Source organism: Somniosus microcephalus, chromosome 16 (assembly GCF_052327205.1).
Source record: "Somniosus microcephalus isolate GS21.2 chromosome 16, FLI_Smic_1.0, whole genome shotgun sequence".
NCBI classification, from domain to species: Eukaryota; Metazoa; Chordata; class Chondrichthyes; order Squaliformes; family Somniosidae; genus Somniosus; species Somniosus microcephalus.
This window is the reverse complement of record NC_141002.1, coordinates 43,248,114-43,271,193: the sequence shown is the minus strand read 5'-3', so window position 1 is coordinate 43,271,193 and position 23,080 is coordinate 43,248,114. Positions and strand designations below refer to the sequence as shown.

Sequence of the window (23,080 nt, the reverse complement as noted above, 5' to 3'; positions counted from 1 at the left end):
AGTGGAAACAGGAGGGACAACTGTCACTGTGCCACGCTTGCACACCTCAAGAACAGGTTTCCCTGCCCATCCACTTGTTAACAGTTGGCGTGTGGTTAAGACGACAAAGGAGTGGAATAACTTAAGTGACAAAATTAAAACTTTAGCTTGTTCATAAAATTACCTTCAGAAACTATGAAACCATGCAGAAGGGTAGTTTATAAAAGAGGAATTGTGTGTGGTTACCTTATTCATGATAAAGGCAAATAATGTGCTCAATTTGACAAAGGAGTTCTACTCAATTATTGGACATTTACAAAATACATTTTTCTACAATGCTTAAAAACAAACTAGACAGAAAATATGTTCCCTGTACACTTTCCAGTTTATTAATTTTCTTTAATACAGATGCTTTCACCAAACAGGAAACGAGAATTTTTTTAAAAATATCCAACCAACAAGCTCTGCCGGTGACCGAGTGAGTTTATCCAATCGTTAACTGCCATACAGACCAGGTAGGATCCAGGTTTGAGCTCCAGTCTATGTTGCATTAGCTTATCGTTACAAGTAAGGATACTACAATTGGACTCTGAGCCTTTGGATTATGGAGAGGAAAAGCAGACAACATTCACCAATCCTGATAACTATCCAGCAAATCCCTGCTGAAAATGCGAATATGTGAACATCAGATAAGGACAGATCAGGCTCGGCTGTAATGTACCTGCAGTCAAATAGCCCGTCAACTCTCATTGTGAAGTCTCGCACATTACTAATTGGGCAAGGTACCAAAGTGGAACCCTTTGCCAAATATTCAGAATAAGGGGAAAAAATTGGCGAGAAAAATCTCAATCATAATTTTATTATTGATGTACATCAAATACTATATCTATACATACAAAATTTCAATTTTGAATGCGTAAAATTTGTTAATATTGGTGGCTAGCATTAAGTAAAATTACAATTGTACCTTCAAACTCTGATTTCAATTATTACAAAGCTTAAATCAACAATTTTAAAATGTGCTCCAATTTTTGAACAGGCATGTTGATCAGATTGGACTTGGGAGTCTCCTCTGAATTAATACATACAGGGTAACAGACACTAATTCAGATTCAGGACATATGCTATTGTGACCAGTCGACACATTAAACAGACTTGTTTTTGAATCATGCTTTTGGTCTAGAGCATTATCATTGCAGGAGGCCCGTTAAGCCCAACAGCAGACAACCAGCCTGAGTGCAAAGCAAAAGCTTGTTCTACTCAACTACACACTACAGTATTCTCTTTCACTTCACTAAATGTTATAATTTGTCCAGCCTACCAGTGTATGCATCACTTAAAAAAGTTAGTTGGACTTATTATAGGGCAATTGTATAAATGCCGGTTCTGATGGCTCAAATTGAGGGGAATCGTTTTGATCTGCGTTACACCCATGAAGAGCACCTTACTTAAAAAAAGTGCCCTCTTGAGGTGGTACTGTCACAATTTCACTGGGGAGCAAAGCCAAATGAAAGAGATTGTGCAGCAAACCTGAGGGGGTGGGGGGAAACAAATGCAACCTAAAAATTATTCTAAAAAGAGCAAGCTAAAAGGAGAGGAATGGTTTAGTATAGAATCTAGCATTGCCAGAAGGAAATAAAAGCAAACTGCATTCGCAGTATCAGATGCACGACAAATGTCAACTCTTACGGCAGAGACCTCGAGCTGGAGAACAGCCACTTTCTTTCTTAGCTCTTCAGCCTGGATCCCTTTGGAATTTAGCTCTTCTTTCAGTTGTTCTACCTGTCAGAACATTGTTACCATTATTGGTTACATATTATTCATATCCTGCAAATCCCAAAGTTGTCTCATCAGCTCTGGCGAATAGATTTTGTATAGGTATAGAAATCCAAAAATGAATTTCTAAAAACACACTCATTTAGTTTGAAGAGGTAGAAAAGATAGCATAACAAAAACAGAACTTCAGTATGAATCTATTTTTTGAGATTATTTTGGTGCTCTACATTCCGTATATTGTGCCACTTGTGATTAGCATCAAATATCGGGAACTAGAATGGTAACCTTCAATTTGATAAACCTGTCATTTTTCATTTTACTCAAAAGTAAAACAAAAAAAATTAAGAGATTCTTCCCGTAAAGAAAAGTCTTGAATTTGAATTTCTTTCACAGAACGTGATGCCCACAATTCTGCGTAAGTTGCTGCTGTAATAATTACAGCAACTGTATACATGCAGTACCTGAAGTTGTAACTGAACTGATAGCTAACTTGATAGCAAAATGTTCTCTCTAGTTTGTTTAACTCACAAGCAAAAAATACAAAACCATAAGTCGCTCCAAAAAATTAAACTCACCATATGACAAAGAAGATTCCATTATTTAACACTAATTAATATTTGTAGATTACAATTATCTGTGAGCGATATCATACAACAGAGACCTCACCAATGGTACAGTCAGCAAAGGAGATGTGCAATCAGGTCATAAAGACTAGGGATTGCATGCTCAATTTGCAGACCATGCTCAGTTAGCTGGTCTCAGCTAGGGTGGCAGCAGGAGCACTACAATTGGCCTCCATACTCCTGGGCTCGTGAGCAGAAAACAAAATTCACCCGTAATTCTCACTACTGATCACTATCCAGTGAGCCTTGGTGGAACCCGTGTATGTATACTCATCAGATAAGGACAGGATTAGACTTGCTTGTAATTCTCCTTATGGTCAAATTGTCTGGCATTACACCCTGGGTAAGCTTACACATGATGAATGTCCACCTGGATGCTGGTTGAGCACCATTATCTCACCTGAGGAACTGTACCTAAACATGACTCTAGGAAAGGAGGGTGAATTTTTTTTTTTTTTTAAACCATCAGGCGAGATAGTGTGTAACAGAAACTTTAGATTTCAGGCCACGACTGGTGTGATACTAAGTGCATTGAAATGCTGACTGACATTTCTACTTTAAAAGGAAATCAGCTGGTCAAAGGACTAAGTATGTGACGTTTATATACTCAAGCAATTTCTAGATCCTCTAGGCCTTGGACAACGTAGACCACTTTCCATACCTCGGGAGCCTACTGTCAACAAGGGCAGACGTCGACGACGAAGTCCAACACCGCCTTCAGTGTACTAGTGCAGCCTTCAGTCGCCTGAGGAAGAGAGTGTTTGAAGACCAGGACCTCAAACCCAGCACTAAGCTCATGGTCTACAGAGCAGCAGTGATACCTGCACTGCTGTATGCCTCAGAGACATGGACCATGTACAGCAGGCACCTCAAAGTACTGGGGAGGTAGCACCAACGCTGCCTCCGCAAGATCCTGCAAATCCATTGGCAGGATAGGCGCACCAACGTCAGTGTTCTTGCTCAGGCCAACATCCCCAGCATCGAAGCTTTGACCACGCTCAATCAACTCCGATGGACGGGTCACATTGTCCGCATGCCCGATACGAGACTCCCAAAACAAGTGCTCGACTCGGAGCTCCGGCACGGCCAGAGTGCCCCAGGTGGGCAGAGGAAATGCTTCAAGGACACCCTCAAAGCCTCCTTGAAAAAGTGTAACATCCCCATCGACACCTGGAAATCCCTGGCCCAAGACCGCACAAAGTGGAGGAGAAGCATCCGAGAAGGCACCGAACACCTCGAGTCCCTTCGCCGGGAGCAAGCGGAAGCCAAGCGCAGGCAGTGCACGTCAACCCAAGCACCCCACCCACCTGTCCCTTCAACCATCGTCTGCCCCACCTGTGACAGAGACTGTAGGTCCCGCACTGGACTCATCAGTCACCTGCAAACTCATTTTTAATGTGGAAGTAAGTCATCCTCGGTTCTGAGGGACTGCCTAAGAGAAGATCATCTAAAAAAAACTGTAGTAGAAGCAAAGTCAAACACTTAATTTGTTTCTTCTAAACAAACCAGTTTAAAAATCAAGGCAACCCCTGGTCTATTTATGACAACTGGTAAAATACTTCAATTGCAGAAGTATCCCTAATAAGTCAGTTATGCAAAATAAATGTGTCACTGGGTCAAAATCCGGAAACTCCCCATCAAACAGCACTGTGGGAGCACCTTCACCACATGGACTGCAGGGGTTCAAGGCCACTCACCACCACCTTCTCAAGGGCAACTAGAGATGGGCGATAAATGCTGTTCCCGAGTACCCAGATGTAGTCATTTGCCACACACCTTCCCACCTGGCATGCCAGCTTAAAGCCAGGCAGTCCATCAGGCTGGGTAATGAAGGAATTTCTTAGGATCCTCTCACCTTTCTGTTAGCCATAACAAGGCAGTGTCCACCACGGAGATGGTTGGTAGCATAATTCAGACTGGTCTTCTGCTGATTGAGTCAGCTGTTAGGAGCCTCCCATATATGTGAAAAGTGACATTTGTGGCATGTCCTGGATTTACTCAAGAAGATTCTATGTTGCAATATGACACCATATGTTTGAGAGGACTGGTACATATTCGGTGCGTGTTGGTTTCAGTCGTTTATTATTCTCATTGTTTGATTTAATTGTACATCAACCAGTTGTGTGGAAAGAGTTTAATCACACAGGAGCACAATATTCTCCAACTGAGTAGCAAAGAGCTAGCGCCAAACTGCGCAATGTTTGCACGTGAGGTTCCTGTTGAACATGCAAGTTTATTCAGGAGGCCATTTCTGCTCTTGATCTTCTGAGCTACCTTCGTGAGATGGTCTTTGGTGGTCCTTGTAGTTAAGTGACAATCTCGAGTTACTCCTAGATATACTGACTTTGGGTCATGCACCAGCGGATCTCCATCCAAGATGTTGAGTTATCATGAAGCGTGACATGATTAAGATGGAAGCATGACACTGTCTTTGACACACTGCGCTCAAGTCGCCACTTTTTGAAATAGGCACTGATGGTTGCCATGCCTTTATTCAATTTGTCCTCAATTATTTTGAAGTCTCTGTACCAGGAAACTCTTTGGTATCCGGCACAGACGGGACCGGGATGGTGCCGGTTGATTAAAAATTCTGGATGACGGAGAGGGTTATCTACCAAGGCTATTTTTAACAAACAAAAATAAAAAAAATCAAGAAATGTGCAGTATACAGTAATTGGGTACTCAACGACAGAACGTTGTGTTAAATGGATGGTGGAAGATGCTTGATTAAGTACAGTACTGCCAGTTGAGGGTTATCCATAACTCTTTAATTACTTAACAGTAAAACAAAACTTACAGTAAATAGAAAAATGGCGGATCAGAAGAGACTACCGGCAGCACGGGAGAGTCAGACTCCTGTTAGAGGTGTTCGGACTTCCGACAGCGCCAAGAAGCCGAGTAGTGGCAATTTGGAGAACTACCCCCACTGACTAACTCGGCCACCGCGGGAGACTCGGACTTGGGAACATTTCCGGTTATTGAGGTGTTGTTTTTGGAGTATGAATTTTGCCGGTTAATAGAGAATTCCGGATATTTGGGTGCCGTTTAAACGAGAGTTTCCTGTATTTTGAAGCCAGGCAGATGTCATCTGCATACTTGAATGGCCTGGAAATTGTTGGAGGCTAATCATTTACAATTATGTTGAAAGGAGCTGGAGAAAGAACAGATCACGGGGGGTCCATTCTTCTGGATCTTTTATGTGCTCATCTTATTGCCCAGCATTTCGTAGAATTGTATGTCTCGAAACATCCTCTCCATAGCCATAACAACCCATTGAGGTGCAATCTTGACATCTTGACCAGTAGGTTGGTATGGCAGATGGTATTATATGCTACTGTCATGTCAAGAAGCACAGTTCCCATCGTCGTCTGTTGCAAACCATTTTCTATATACTGTAGGTGGTAAAAGCGAGAACTTGGTCACTTGGTCTGATACCTGCCTGGTCACCCTTTAGAGCATGTTCTACTGTGGGCATAATACTTCACAGAATTAGCCACTCCAGAGCACAGCTCAGAAATGATATAGAATGGTGGCTTGCTGGGAGGGTGTGGTTCTTCCCTGGTTTTAGCACAGCTATCACCCTACTTTTCCACTATATCTTAGACATCTTTCTCTCTTGAATGACATAAAAATTAACAAAACAGAAATCAAAATACTGCAGATTCTGGAAATCTTAAATAAAAACAAAAAATGATCCAAAGATTCAGCAGGTCAGGCAGCATGGCTTCTGATGAAAGGTCAGCGACCTGAAACATTAATACTAGCTTCCTCTCTCCATAGATGCTGCCTAACCTGATGAATGTTTCCAGCATTTTCTGTTTTTATTACATAAACATGGACAGACACTTCATGCTCTTCTTTGAGATGTAATAGCAGCATTTCTGGTGAAATCTTCTTAAGGCTGTAAGCTTCTCCTGCTTTCACGTAACTCAATGCTCTCTCCACTTCTTCAGTCAAGAATGGCTGGAGGTCACTCCAAGGTAGGATCTGTCTGTATTTGTGCCACTTCCACTTTACGGATTCTTCAAAAGAGCTCATCCCTGTTGGCTTTTGTATTTAGGTACGTGCCAATGCTATTCGGACACACTTTACACTGACGTATGGGGGTGGTGGTTTCTGTGCTGCACCAAGCTTCCTCATGAATGACTATGCTGTTATGCTGGAGCAGATTCTTCACACTGTTGCAAAAGTTTAAGCAGGGCATACAAGCCTTTTGACAGCCATACAGATTTAATGACTGCTTTGAAAATTGCTTTGGAGAAGTGAATGTAACGGTTTTCTACTCCAGTATTATGTGGTGCATACTGCATACTTGTCAGTCAGCTCCAAGTATTTTTTTCCAGTCTGCTTTTCTGTAGATCCACCTCAATCTTGGGATCATCACTTCTGTCCGATAAGAATGGGGTGATACTGGCGGTGCGGCAGTTGCAAAGCACTCCAGAGGTCGCTAGCAACTGTTAGTCCATTGCTGAAGTGGCTCAACTACGGACAGGAAAGCAACTCTACCTCCACCGTGCAGAAAACAATGTGGCTGGCTGCTTAGGATCATGCGGGAAATATCATCTATAGAATCCCAGTCTACAAGATCCAGTTCATTTTTCTCAGATTCTCTGTAGCTCCGAGGTGTGGTGGCTGTTGAAGTCCCCAACATGGATGGATGGATGTTGAAGTATCGGTAAAGGGAGGGCATTGCAAGCTTCATCAGGAGGTTTATAAACATTTGCAACTTGAAATTGGCCAATTCTTACAATATCAGTGAGGTGAAGTAGCTGGTATGCCCTTCACATCAACAATATCAGATTTCACATAAGGGGATCTTCCATGTTCTTCAAGAAAATTATAACAATGTCATGGCCTCTTACTGTAAGCCTATACTGGCAAGGAAGGAGTCTACATACGTTTTAGAGACAAATAATCAACTTTTTAAACCAGCCACAAGGTTCTCTATTAATGAGCACTTCGCAGCTGACTTCATCCTTGAATACCACGACGAGAGACAAAGTGAAAAACGTAAACTGCCCCAGTATTGCTGTAACCGGGATCCGGTAGTCCAGATTCAGACTGCGGTTTGCCGTTATGAGCCATCACAATTAAAAATATGGTGTACTGTCTTCATTTTTTCCTTCGCGCTTATTTTTTTTCTGTCTCTCCCCAGCCTTTCAGGCCTGCTATGGTATTAAAATGTCAGCATCCAGCACCATTCATAGAAACATAGAAGATAGGAGCAGGAGCAGGCCATTCGGCCCCTCGAGCCTGCTGTCCCTGCTTTCTCCCCATATCCCTTGATCCCTTTAGCCTTAAGAAGTATATCTAACTCCTTCTTGAATATATTTAATGAATTGGCCTCAACTGTTTTCTGTGGTAGAGAATTCAACAGGTTCACCACTCTCTGGGTGAAGAAATTCCTCCTCATCTCAGTCCTAAATGACTTAGCCCTTATCCTTAGACTGTGACCCCTGGTTCTGGACGCCCCCGCCATCAGGAACAGCCTTCCTGCATCTAGTCTGTCTAGTCCTGTTAGAATTTTATAAGTTTCAATGAGATCCCCTTTCATTCTTCTAAACTCCAGCGAATATAAGCCTAATCGACCCAATCTCTCTTCATATGTCATTCCTGCCATCCCCAGTATCAGTCTGGTGAATCTTCGCTGCACTCCCTCCATGGCAAGAACATCCTTCCTCAGATAAGGCGACCAAGACTGCACACAATACTCAAGGTGTGTTCTCACCAAGGCCCTGTACAACTGCAGCAAGACATCGTTGCTCCTGTACTCGAATCTTCTCGCTATGAAGGCCAGCATACCATTTGCCTTCTTAACCGCCTGCTGCACCTGCATGCTTACCTTCAGCGACTGGTGCATAAGGACACCCAGGTCTCGTTGCACTTCCCCTTTTCCCAATCTATTGCTGTTCAGATAATAATCTGCCTTCCTGTTTTTGCCATCAAAGTGGATAACCTTGCATTTATCCACATTATACTGCATCTGCCCTATCGCCCAACCTGTCCAAATCATACTGGAGTTTCTCTGCATCCTCCTCACAGCACACACGCACACCCAACTTTGTGGCGTCTGCACACTTGGAGATATTACATCTAGTTCTCTCGTCTAGAGCATTAATATATATTGTGAATAACTGGGGTCCTAGCACCGATCCCTGTGGTACCCCACTAGTCACTGCCTTCCACTCGGAAAAAGACCCGTTTATTCCAACCCTTTGCTTCCTGTCTGCCAACCAGTTTTCTATCCAAGTCAGTACCTTACCCCCAATCCCATGTGCTTTAAATTTGCACACTAATCTCTTATGTGGGACCTTATCGAAAGCCTTCTGAAAGTCCAAATACACCACATCCACTGGTTCTCCCTTATCTATTCTACCAGTTACATCCTCAAAAAATTCCAGTAGATTAGTCAAGCATGATTTACCTTTTGTAAATCCATGTTGACTTTGTCCGATCCCGTCACTGTTTTCCAAGTGCTCTGCTATTACATCTTTTATAATGGACTCTAGCATTTACCCCACTACCGATGTCAGGCTTATCAGTCTATAAGTCCCCGTTTTTTCTCTACCACCTTTTTTAAATAGTGAGGTTACATTAGCTACCCTCCAATCCATGGGAACTGTTCGAGTCTGTAGAATTTTGGAAGATGACCAGCAATGCATCTACTATTTCTAGGGCCACTTCTTTAAGTACCCTAGGATGTAGATTATCAGGCCCTGGGGATTTATCGGCCTTCAATCCCGTCAATTTCCCCAACACCATTTCCCTACAAATACTGATTTCATTCAGTTCCTCCCGCTCATTAGACCCTATGTTCCCCAACATCTCTGGGAGTTTATTTGTGACCTCCTTTGTGAAGACAGAACCAATGTATGTATTTAATTGGTCTGCCATGTCTTTGTTCCCCATTATAAATTCCCCTGATTCTGACTGCAAGGAACCTACGCTTGACTTCACCAATCTTTTTCTCTTCACATATCTATAGAAGCTTTTACAGTCAGTTTTTATGTTCCCTGCAAGCTTACTCTCACACTCTATTTTCCCCCTCTTAATTAATCCCTTTGTCATCCTATGCTGAATCCTAAACTGCTCCCAATCTTCCTCTGAAATAAGACATTCAAGTTTGAGACATGAATTTTATATGGCCTTTCGATCTTTAATGTGCTGTGCTCCTTTTATTTGCTTAGCACATAATTTTAATCCAAATTTTTCAAGCCCATCAGGCACATTCTACCACTTCTGCTCTACAATTTAGGTTTGGCATTGGCCCCACACAAGTTCACTCCTGCTGACTAACACTAGCGAGTAATCTGAAAGCTTCCCCATCTTACAAATACAGGATCACGCCATGGTCAACAGAGATACTTTGGAGGCCAAAGCCTCTCGAGACATTCTTTGAGGGAAAGCAGAGAAGAGCTGCACAGCTGGAGAAAGGATTTTGTTCTAAAGGTACATTCCTTCAATCTCATCAAAATAAACTATCTGGAAGGAACAGTATTGAGCATTTCAAATAGACTTCAGGGAAGGGTAGTTGAGGTGTGCAATCCAACTCACTGTGGGAAGTACCTCGGGGGATCGAACAGTAGTTACAAGTATAACATGCAAATTTGGGCATTTTAACATTGGAATTTCCATTACACATGTTAAACAGAACACGCAACCTACACAAAAGAGTTTTAATATATTAGATAGATGTTGGGTCCAAAGGAACATTGCATCACGCAATTGGAGATAGAAAGATACCAACATTTCTCCACAATCTAAGAAAATATAGCATATAGATTTTTTTTTTGGTGTACAGTTTCTAGCATGAGGAATTTAGGGGATTATTCATGTATTGCATTCAACTGGGGTTAGATACCAAAGGCACAAAAGCAATTAAAAAGAAAAGAACCACATATTTTCTTCATGCAAAGTCTGGAGGCACTTGCGTGTAATGGACAATGTTACTTATTCAGAACTTGATTGACATAAATCACTCAAAATGACCCCAATTTATGAGTAATCGCATAAAGGGGAAGCGATTGTTCTTGGTTCTGAGGGTCTATGAACAAAGAATAGACTATGTTGGAAGTGTATTTTCCATTACTTCCAAACAAACACTCATTCCAGTTTTCTTGATTAGCATGTGGAGCATAATCCTAACAATGTCTATTACCACCTTTTTAATATACTTGGACTGTCATTGAAGACAAGATATATCCCAGCGTGGTATGTGTATTTATTTGGAATGATGGTAGCAATGGAACGATGGCAGCAATGGAACGATGGCAGCGAGGGAATGATGGCACATCAACTTTAGGTTGTGAGCAACTTGCAGGGGCGGATTAACGCATGGGCCTATGATGCCAGGTGCCCCAGTCAAATATGGGACACCAGTAAAACTCACCTTAATGGGGAAAAACTGCTGGTTTGAAAAATTCTAGCATTTAAAATAGTCAGAGGGGGCAAGCCAGAGTTGGCAAATTTGTTACAATATAAATACTGACACTAATCATTACAAATCACTAGTTATAAAACATTTATTTGTTCAGGTATGAGGAATCTTAGAAGCAACAGAAATAAATAAGAAAATCCAGACAGACATTCTACAGGCCTATTTCTTCAGGCATTTTACGACACGTGTGTTATACTAGATCAAGGGGGTGGTGGAGGAAGGGAATGTTGTGTGGGTGGTGCCCAGGGCATCAAGAATTCTTAATCCAGCTCTGGCAACTTGTTCATCATTACTAAGAAGCACCTGTTACTGCAGACTTCAAAAAACACTAGTTACAGGATTCCTCTATATTATCACAACTGAGTCATTACATAATTAGCAATGTACCAGGCAGAACAACAAAAAGGAATATCAGGGTTGGTTTTATGAAATTGTGCTTTTAGCGTAGAGATCTGTGGGCCCCATAGGGAGTCCGCTGACCTCTGAATTCAAATTCTCAATACGTACTCCTGGCACATAGAGATCTGCAGTGGCAGTGCAAATGTGCATAACCTACTCTATCATCTTGAATATTGGTCTGTTTGCTATTCCCTGTATTCGTCCCAAATTCGATATAACGTACATCAACAAGGATTCTCTACAAATTGAACAACAACTTTTTTAAAAATAGGTAGCACGCATTAAGTCAGATTTCCCATGCATGATCTCTATCGCAATCATACCAGCATGAAAAGAATTGTATTTATATAGTACCTTTCACAATCTCAGGATGTCCCAAAGCGCTTTGCAGCCAATCAAGTATTTTGAAGTGTAGCCACCATTGTAACTTAAAGAAATGTGACATCAAGGTCCCACAAACAGCAATAAGATACATGACTAGAAATCTGTGTTAGTGTTAGTGGTTGAGGGATAAATCTTGGCCAGGACACCAGGAGAACTCAACTAATCTTCCTTGAATAGTGCCATGGAATCTTTTATACCACCTAAAGGGCAAATGGGGCCAAGTTTAGCATCTCATCTGAAAGACGGCACTTCCAACAGTGCAGCACTCCCTCGGTACTGCACTTATGTGTCAACCTGGATTATGTGCTCAAGTCTCTGGATTCTGGCTTGAATCAATGACGTTCTGACTCAGAGTCGAGAGTGCTACCACTGAGCCAAGGTTGACACTGTGAGGACATGTCTCCCCAAAGGAGGAGGGAAAAAAAATCAGGAGCAGTCATCTTCAGATCTTTCCTGTGAAGAGTTGACAACAATCTTCAGCCCATTCTCGATCAGGGATCTGGGGGACTCCACAAAGACAAGAGGCAAGTAAACAAAAAAGTAAAAAAATACATAATTTTGGATGCAACACTACAGAACACTTAACTGGGGATTCACTTGAATTTGTAACTGAAGTATCTCAATCGCCATTCAAGCAATATCAACGGTTAACCAGAAGCCTGTTTTTATAAAATTGTAGCTTCTGGAAATGCACCACTTGTTCACACCCTCTCTGGCACTCTGCTCCATTTGTTATTCTTCTCAAATCTCCAAATTAAACAAAAAATCAACAGCAATCACTGGCAACCTACTCATGATTGAGCAATGATAAGCACGATGCATGTCTTAACACCAAGTGCCAACCTGGAAGAATTACTACGAACCAGAAACTTTACAATGTTCGGATATACTGCTAATGTAAACTCTCATGACAATGAGGAAAAATAAATGGCATGAAATTGTTTACAACATATGACAAGTCGCATTCACTTTTCAAACAATTAAAGAGGGAGCCATTAATGAGTCACTTATAATCATCTTGGGGCCAATTTTAGAAGTGCAAAGGCAGAGGCCTCCATAGGCCTTCCACCTGTCCTCTCAGCCACAGCTGATGTGGTTTGGAGAGCTCCGAAAATGGAGAAGAAAAATGAAAATAAAGTTTTCTTTAAACAAAATATTTTTACACAAACTGTTCTGCCTTGTGTGAATGAAATGAAGATAATTTTACATATATAAATCAGAAGTAATTGACAAAAGTAACACTTTGAGAACTTCTGAAACCTAATACTTGTTGAGGTTGTTGGACATCACAAAAGCCAGCAAAAGACTTGTATTGAAAGGAAAGATCTGGTTCATTTTCTGCACTGAATCTTAGCGGCAGCATTTCTTTTCACACAAGCAGACTTAAACACTTTACATAAGCCACATTTTGTCACTGAAAAAGGTTTTATTGATATTTGGTACAATTCTTTAATATTTAAACAGAGCTATATACCTTATTCTTCATAAACTTGGAATGGCTCCTGTATACTTCCATCTGTTTCATCTCCTCCTCTCTCTCCTCAGTGCTCAGGGCTCCATTTGATTTGAGCATCTGTATTTCATCCTCCAGGTCTCGAATGTTCCTTTCCAGTGAGGAGATTTTACTGTCCTACAGGAATGACGTATGAAGAGAGATTGAGTCGATTAGGCTTATAGTCGCTAGAGTTTAGAAGAATGAGAGGGGATCTCATTGAAACTTATAAAATTCTAACAGGACGAGACAGGCTAGATGCAGGAAGGATGTTCCTGATGGTGGGGGAGTCCAGAACCAGGGGTCACAGTCTAAGGATAAGGGGTAAGCCATTTAGGACTGAGATGAAGAGGAATTTCTTCACCCAGAGAGTGGGGAACCTGTGGAATTCTCTACCACAGAAGGCAGTTGAGGCCAACTTATTATTAAATATATTCAAGAAGTAGTTAGATAAATTTCTTAAGGCTAAAGGGATCAAGGGATATGGGGAGAAAGCAGGGACAGGGTACTGAATTTGGATGATCAGCCATGATCTCATTAAATGGTGGAACAGGCTGGAGGGGCCGAATGACCTACTCCTGCTCCTATCTTCTATGTAAACACAAATAGCTGAAAACAGGTCTTTTTTATGGGCTTCTTTATTACAATACTAGCTGGGGAGCCCTGCGTTGCGAGGGCAATTTTGGGGCGCTTGGTCTCCCTGCCCCTGTGTGTCCCCCCTCTCCCTGTCATGTCCTCTCCCTGTCCTATCCCTCCCTCCCCTCCCCTCCCTCCCCGCCATCCCTTCCCCTCCTCTCCCCTGTCTCCCTCCCTCCCCTCGCCCACCCCCACCCCTCCCCTCTGTCCTTCTCTCCGGCCCCTCCCACTGCCTAGCGCCTGAGGTCCGGAGCTGAGGTCCCCCTTGTATGGCGCGGCTGATGGACGGCCGCTGTGGGCGGGCGGGCGGCGCATGCGCGGTCAGTGCGGGCGGCGCATGTGCGGTCAGTGCAGGCGGCGCGAGCCCCCCGCGATTTCCCGAGGCTCCCCCCCCCCACCCCCCGGCGATTTCCCGAGGCTCTCTTCCCCCCCCCCCCCCTGCCCACCCCGCCCCCGGCCCCCGGCCCCCCCCCCCCCCCCCGCACGGGATACCGCGGGCGGGATTTTTGTCCGGCCGAAACGTAAATACGCCTATGACCGGTCCGGAATCGCAAGCTTTCTTTTGAGGCGACGCACGCGTCGGTACGCTCTAACTTTCAAACGTATAGAGAACGGACAGACAGACAGAAGAGCCGCTTTATATATATATATAGATAGATATGTTTTAAAACTACATACATTCATAACAACCATGTGACGTCAACACAGTAACCAATATCCAAGTTTCAGTCATCTATAGTATGAAAACAGAGTGGTATTTAGCTTGTAAAGGTTCACAGTATCATTCTACTGCTAAAAGTATTTGATTATTTAGAATTTTCAGTAAATGGGTACAGAAGCCTACTAGTTATGGTACTGTACCAGCAACCTAGAGGTCATGAGTTCAAATCCCACTATAGTAAGAAATAAATCCAAATTCAATAAATTTGGTAATTTGTGAGCTGGCACCAGAAAATGACCATGTAAGTGTCCGATTGTCATAAAAACCTAATTGGCTCACCAATGTCTTTCAGGGAACGAAACCTACCACCCATCTGGTCTGGTTTACTTGCAACTTCAATCCCACACTATGTGGTTGACTCGTAATGCCCTCCAGGCAACTAGGGGTGGGCAATAAATAAAATTGCCTGCATCCCAAGAATAAATATAGAACAAGTCACAACACAGTTTAAATACTGCAGCAAGCATAGGGATTCATAAAAGCATTTTGCATTCAAGGACATTCTTCTTGCAAAACACAAGTACACATTAAGGACAGGTCTCAAACTGCTGATAAAGTTACAGCTGAACTTCCGACTGCAAAAAATTAGTCACAAACATACTAAACAATGCGCCTACCCTAACTTCAATAATACAAATGCAATACCACAAACTACCACCCTCCATGCAAACTTTTATTGCAATGCAACCCTTCTCCCAAACAACAAGCTTGGTTAATTAAGCCTTCCAAAACCAAATAAACCACCCTCATACATAGCAAACTTAGTGATCGTCCTGATGGAAGCCTTTCTCCCAATTAAAGCTGCCCAATATCAATTGATGCGCTTAAGCCACAATAAATCACTACCGAGAACTACTTAATCAATTTGCAAAACTATCTGATAACAAAATTTGACTGCATCATAAAACCTAATAATTTTTCCCCTTTAAGTAAAATACACTGGGCCAAGCCTGAAAATTTGAGTGTTCAAAGTCCTCCCTTCCCACTGATTACTGCATTTTCAAGCAAACAACTGGTGGTAGACTACTGTGCTCTTCCAACTGTAATGATATTCTTGATTAGTCAAGAGTAGCACCATGATTCATTTATTGTATGGGCTAACACTGAAATAAAGGAAGGTAATCTTGTTTTCAACTTTACAGATCAATCAAAACAACACCTCATTATAAATTACTTTTTAAACATTAACTTCTCTTGTGCATCATAATACTGTACCATGCAAACTAAAAACAATTTGGAGTAAATTTTCTGAGTCTGTTACAGCAATGAGATACCTCTCCCACCAACTGCGCATCTCGGAAAATCACAATTTTCCATCCACAATGAAGTTGAGCAGTGAACAGTTTAGTGCCAATGGGGTCAAGGGAGCAGGAGGCGGGTCTCACGAATGAGATGAGCTTGGAGAGCGCGTGATGGGCGATAGAAGAGAAGCTAAAGAGAGATATGGGTTTGGGTTTAGGGGTAGGGCAAAGGGGAACCTAAATGGCAGCTGAACAAATGGTCTCAACTTTAATGACTAAGAATCCATGAGCTCCTCACACCTACTGAAGGCAAGGGTGGAGGAAGCAGGGAAGAAAAATTGGATGACACATGTACTCCATGAATGGTGTCCAAATAGCTACAGATGACGTTTAAAGAGGCCGAGAATCCAACTCTCAACATGGAGTACTTTAGCACATGTAGTTAGAGGCAGAGTCTACACAGTTATAAGGGATTTGAATATGAAATGATACAGAAAACTGCAGGGAATGGGATTAAAATAGACAGCTCCATTTGAAGAGACAACACAGGCTCACTGGCTGAAAGGCCTTCTTCTGTGCTGCAATTTCGATGATTCGAATGACAATTGTGCCTAAAGAAAATTACAGCAGGTTGAGGCCACCACAGTAATAATTAGCTAATGCACAGGGACATCGGAACAGGAGTAGGCCATTCAGCCCCTCAAGCTGAATTGATGCTAACAGTAAAATAGTTGGTGAATAATTAATTCTACTTTCTTAAATAATTATTTCATTCGACCATTAATAAAATTTTGCTCTCAATGGCCACAGTCCAATATCTCAACAAGGCTGATATCTCAACAAGTCCAATATCCAACAGGGTCAACATCCAACAGTTCAGGAATTCAGTGTTTTTTTGCATTACCTTGGTTAACAACTCAGCTTTTATTCCAATTAGTCATACAATCATAGAAAAATTACGACACAGGAGGCCATTCGGCCCATCGTGCCCGTGCCGGTCAGAAAAGAGCTACCCAGCCTAATCCCACCTTCCAGCACTAGGTCCGTGGCCCTGTAGGTTACGGCTTTTCAAGTGCACATCCAAGTTCTTTTTAAATGTGATGAGGGTTTCTGCCTCTACCACCCTTTCGGGCAGCGAGTTCTAGACCCCCCCACCACCCTCTGGGTGAAAAAAAATCTCATCTCCCCTCTAATCCTTCTACCAACTACTTTAAATCTATGCCCCCTGGTTCTTGACCCCTCTGCTAAGGGAAATAGGTCCTTCCTATCCACTCTATCTAGGCCCCTCATAATTTTATACATCTCAATTAAATCTCCCCTCAGCCTCCTCTATTCCAAGGAAAATAACCCCAGCCTATACAATCTTTCCTCATAGCTAAAAAGTTCCAGTCCTGGCAACATCCTCGTAAATCTGCTTTGCACCGTCTCCAGTGCCATCACATCCTTCCTGTAATGTGGTGACCAGAACTGCACGCAGTACTCAAGCTGTGGCCTAACCAGTGTTGTATACAGTTCTAGCATATAACTTCCTTGCTCTTATATTCTATGCCTCGGCTAATAAAGGAAAGCATTCTGTATGCCTTTATAAATACTTAATCGACCTGTCCTGCTACCTTTAAGGATCTGTGGACATACGCTCCCAAGGTCTCGCTGTTCCTCCACACCTCAGTATCCTCCCATTAATTATGTATTCCCTTGGCTTGTTGCCCCTCCCTAAATGAATTACCTCACACTTTTCCAGATTGAATTCCATTTGCTACTTTTCTGCCCAACTGACCAGTTCATCGATATCGTCCTACAGTCTAAAGCTTTCCTCCTCACGGTCAACCACATGGCCATCTGCAAATTTCTTTATCATGCCCCTTACATTTAAGTCTAAATCATTAATATATACTACAAAAAGTAAGGGACCGAGTACTGAGCCCTGTAGAACCTCACTGGAAACAGTCTTCCAGTCACAAAAACTCCCCTCAACCATTACCCTTTGCTTCCTGCCACTGAGCCAATTTTGGATCCAATTTGCCACTCTCCCTTGGATCCCATGGGCTTTTACTTTTTTGATCAGCCCGCCATGTGGGACCTTGTCAAAAGCCTTGCAAATTAATCCTTAAAATCCACGTAGACTACATCAAACGCACTGCCCTCATTGACCTTCTTGTTACCTCCTCAAATAATTCAATCAAGTTAGTCAGACACAACCTTCCCTTAACAAAACCATGCTGACTGTCCTTGATTAATCTGCGTCTTTCTAAAAGAAGGTTTAGATGAAGAATTTATTCCAGTAATTTGCCCACCACCGAGGTTAAACTCACTGGCCTGTAATTGCTCGGTTTATCCCTTCCTCCCTTTTTAAACAATGGTACAACTTTAGTAGTTCTCCAATCCTCTGGCACCACTCCTGTAGCCAGGGAGGATTGGAAAATGATGGTCAGAGCCTCTGCAATTTCCTCCCTTGCTTCTTTTAATAGTCTCGGATATATTTCATCCGGCCCCGACGATTTATCTACTTTCAAGGATGCTAAACCCTTTAATACTTCTCTCTTACTATGTTTACCCCATCCAATATTTCACTATCTTCCTCCTTAACCTCAAAGTCGGCATCGTTCCCCTCTTTTGTGAATACAGCTGCAAAGTATTCATTAAGTACCTTACCTACATCCTCCGCCTCCACACAGAGATCACCATTTTGGTCCCGGATAGGCCCTACTCTTTCATTAGTTATCCTCTTGCTCTTTATGTAATTATAAAGATCTTTGGGATTTCTTTGATTCTATTTGCCAGTATTTTTTCATGCCCTCTTTTTGCTTTCCTAATTTCACCCCTACACATTCTATACTCTTCTAGGCTTTCTGCAGCATTGAGCTAGGCTTTCTGCAGCATTGAGCTCACGATATCCGATATAAACCTCCCTTTTTTGCCTCATCTTACCCTGTAAGCACCTCGCACCTCGTCATCCAAGGGCTCTAAATTTGGCAGTTCTACCCTTTTTCTTTGTGGGAACATGTTTACCCTAAACTCCATGTGTCTCCCTCTTGAATGCCTCCCACTGCTCTGACACTGATTTACCTTCAAGTAACCGTTTCCAGTCCACTTTTGCTAAATCACTTCTCAACCTAGTAAAATTGGCCTTCCCCCAATTTAGAACCTTTACTCCTGTTTTTTCTTTGTCCTTATCTATAATTATGCTAAAACTAACTGAATTATGATCACTAACACAAATCCTCTCCCACTGATGCTCCTTCCACCTGCCCAGCTTCATTCCCTAAAACTAAATCCAGAACTGCACCCCCTCTTGTTGGGCTTGCTACATATTGGCAAAAAAAACTTCTCCAGAATGCAATTTAGGAATTCTGTGCCCTCTATACCGTTTACACTGGTAGTATCCCAGTTAATATTGGGGTAATTGAAATCCCCCACTATTACTGCCCTATTGTTTTTGAACTTGTCAGAAATTTGCCTACAAATTGCTTTTCTATCTCCCTCGGACTGTTTGGGGATCTATAGTACACTCTCAGCAGTGTGATTGCCCCTTTTTTGTTCTTTAGTTCAACCCATATGGCCTCATTTGATGATCCTTCTAAAATATCATCCCTCCTCACAGCTGTAATTGTCTCTTTAATCAATACTGCGACCCCCCTCTCCTTTTTTAATCCGCTATCTCACCTGAAAACCTTGTAACCAGGAATGTTGAGCTGCCATTCCTGCCCTTCTTTCAGCCATGTCTCAGTAATGGCTATAATAACATACTCCCACGTGTCTGTGCCCTTAGCTCATCTCCCTTATTTTCTAGACTCCTGACATTAAAGTATATATCATTTAACATTGCCAAACTGCCTTGTTGTCTATTTCCTAGCCCTTATTTCCTCTGCCTTCCAAACTCGCTTACTAATTTTCTGTCCTCCATTTCCAACTTTGCTTCTCTCCCTTCTGAAAATATTCTCAGGTTCCCATCCCCCTGCCAAGCTAGTTTAAACCCTCCCCAACAGCACTAGCAACCCCCGCCCCACCCCACGAAGATATTGGTTCCGGCTCTGTTGAGGTCTAACTTGTCCGGCTTGTACAGGTTCCACCTCCCCCAGAAACAGTCCCAATGCCTCAGGAATCTAAAGCCCTCCCTCCTGCACCATCTCTCCAGCCACACATTCATCTGCTCTACCCTCCTATTTCTGTACTCACTAGCACATGGCACTGGGAGTAATCCAGAGATTAGTACCTTTGAAGTCATGCTTTTTAATCTCTTGCCTAGCTCCCTAAAATCTGCCTGCAGGACCTCATCCTTCTTTCTACCTATGTTGTTGGTACCGATATGGACCACGACCTCTGGCTGATCACCCTCCTCCCTCAGAATGTCCTGCAGCCGTTCAGCGACATCCTTGACCCTGGCACCAGGGAGGCAACATACCACCCTGGAGTCACGTCTGCGACCGCACACACAAAGAAAATTTAACAGTAGGAGTTAGTGTCACAACACATTTCCAGGTTTTGGAAAAAGGAAAACTATATAAATCCCGAGCCTCTACAGTAAAAGTTGCCAAACACTCTAAATTTCCTCAATTCTCCTGAAATCCAAAGCAACACTCTCCTTGTTCAAAGTTGGCCAAAATAGGAAACACACACATTCAAAACTAAAAACAAAACACACATTTTGGCCCCTTCTTTAAAGCTTGAATGCACATTTCTATGTACAGTAAATTCTTGTTTAAACAGCACTTAATCATCTGGAATTCTCTAATAACCGGCAAAATTGATACTCAGAAAACAACACTTCAATAACCGGAAATGTTGCCGAGTCCGAGTCTTAGTTTCTGTTTGCTTCAGAATATTGAGAGTGGCAGCTACTTTAGAATTGAATGTGTGTTTCCCGGAGACTCAATGGATGAGTTCATTTTTCAGTATGTTACTGTGCCATATAGACTAGGGAAGTCCCAGGTTCTATTGCCGATTTGATGTGAAATTGACATCAAGGACAGTCAGATTATGTATAGCACAGATTGCGTGTTAACCACCCGATGGATTCCTGGCTGCCAGGTGATAGGTCGGAAATCTTCAGTTGTATAGGGAATAATATAGTTGGTAGGGAATAATAATTACTTCATAGGGACTTACCCAGACGAGAAAGGTGACTGGCTGTTGGTGAGTTAGGTAGAGATTGAAATGTGAGTGTGGATAAGCTATATAGAAGGCATTGGTGTGGATAAATTACTTGGAGGGCATGTACACTGGCCAGTGGAAGCTGAAAACTGATGTCCAGATAAGGATTATACCAGATAAAAGTTAGTCGTGTTATGTAAATAGCATTCAAATCTTATTTTATTTTTGTTTGTTAAAAATAGCCTCAGTAGATATACCTCTCCGTTATCTGGAATTTTCAATCAACCGGCACCATCCCGGTCCCGTCGGTGCCGGATACGAAAGAGTTTACTGTAGTATGTGGTGACAAACACCTGCCTTTTATCTGGTATTATTATACTCCATTTTTGATATCCCACCAAGCTCAGTATCTACTGCAGACTTGCCAATATAACAATAAAATAACAATAAAAACTCTCCACAAGAAAATTGAAGATCTTCATTTACCTTCATTTCAATGACTGTTTGTAATGCTTTTGTCTTGGCTGATTCCGGCGCCACTTCAAATCTCCGCTGTATATCCTGAGGAGTTAAAGAAGGGTATAATAAAGCCAAACTCTGAACATGATGAAGTCCCTCACATTTGTGCTTCCACCACTACGCTAAACCTTCGGTACACCCTTTCAATGTGCAGGTACCTGCTCTATTTCTACCTGCATCTGTTTCAGGATGCTAATTATGTGCACAAAACAATGTATTTCAAAACTACTGCAGTGATAAGCTGAAAGGGGATAACACTGACAGCATACCCTTCAAAATGTTAGGCAAAATCAGTTATATTGCATGATGTGGTGGAGCAATAATACCTCATAAATCAGTGGTTCATTAGCACATTTATTTTTGCCATGGAAGTAGCTGCTACCGTCTCTATTCTATAGCATAGGGAGGTTATTTATTTATTCATACTAATGTTGTTTTGACTGGGGATGTAATGGGATCTGGGCAACAAGCAGAGAGCAGGGCCTTCTGCCAAGTTCAAACTGTTTACAAATCAGAAATCTGAATAAATTATTTAATATAGGTTTCCAGAAATGTCACGCTGAAAGAGGATCTGAGTCTCAGAATCTTCAAGTGTCAAATGGAAAATACTTTCACACCAATGTATTTTATGAACTACAGGAGATCCACTGGTACTGATAGAATTAGAATCATGCAGAGATAATGTTAGTCTTTTCCATTATAATAATTCTAGTCTCTGAGGGAGTCTCATCATTAGTATCTTTCGTCCAAAATTTATTTCAGGAGCTTGCCATCAAAATTACATAAAACAGTAAAGAAATACACTACAGTACTACTAGCAGAGATGGAACACTTAAGTATAAACAATTCAGTGAACACAAAAATAATTTGACTGTTCAAACCTGATGACAGTAATCTCATCATGTACCCTACACAGAAAATGCCAAATCTTGGCCCTACAGTGTAGAGGATGAAAATATCAAGGCACTTTCTCTTAGTGGAGTAAAAAAGGAAAAAACATTTGAGGATCAGCAGCCAAGTTACCACCATTTCTTTTCTTCCAGACCTTCATTCGCGTTAAAAAGATTCAAAAGAACAGGAAGCAGGTATATGAGTGGAGGGAGGGTGTTGCAGGAGACATGAAACAAGAGAAAAGGGGGATAAAACTGACAGCACTCTCATATTCAGTCATAACAGGATGTAAACCATTCGGTTTTTATTCTAATTCCCCTATAGTATTCAAGCCATGGGGCATGCTCCAGTTGTGTAACATGGAAATTGGAGGAATAGGGAGAAAGAAGGGATTTCAAATAACTAAAAAATACTACATTATACAAGTACTATGGCAAAAATAAATTCATTTCATGGAAGATATACTTTATGAAATATTACTTCAGACAAGTTAAAATAGATGTGAAAATGGATTTTCTGTCATTACAGCTATCCACTGACACAAAATGGTACATTAAACACCTGAACAAAGGTGCATAGAATAAACAGAATTCCAGAACTTTGCATTTGCCACGTATTCACCCTTGCTTTTTCTTAAGTCCTATGTAACAGACCCGTTGGAAAAAAAAGACAGCCTATTTAAGTGAATCATTCCTACGAATTCCTAACAGGGAAATTTTATACTGTCAGATGTTCTCTTCAAATGTGTAACCACCAACTACTGCTCATTATTAATCATATCCCAAACCCGGTCTCCTATTTTATGATGAAGCAGCGCCCTCTGTTGCTATGTTTGGGCTCTTGTCATCTGGAAGGTAAAGTAAAAGTTCCTATTTGATATTGCAGTTCAAA

At 41.9% G+C, this 23,080-nt stretch overlaps 1 protein-coding gene across 5 annotated transcripts in view; it reads right to left on the bottom strand.

Annotated features, from left to right (window-relative positions):
- LOC147106110 (ELKS/Rab6-interacting/CAST family member 1-like) overlaps positions 1 to 23,080 on the bottom strand; it is a 1,260,296-nt gene that overhangs the window by 1,172,209 nt on the left and 65,007 nt on the right. For 4 of the 5 annotated variants that reach the window (XM_086008886.1, XM_086008887.1, XM_086008888.1 and 1 more), the window contains exons 4-5: positions 21,266 to 21,340; positions 13,073 to 13,228 (exon numbers count right to left, since the gene is read on the bottom strand). In XM_086008886.1, coding sequence (XP_085865012.1) covers positions 13,073 to 13,228; positions 21,266 to 21,340 — 231 coding nt within the window. Of the gene's footprint in view, positions 1 to 1,668; positions 1,762 to 13,072; positions 13,229 to 21,265; positions 21,341 to 23,080 lie in introns of all 5 variants that reach the window. The other variant, XM_086008889.1, reaches the window with a different exon arrangement.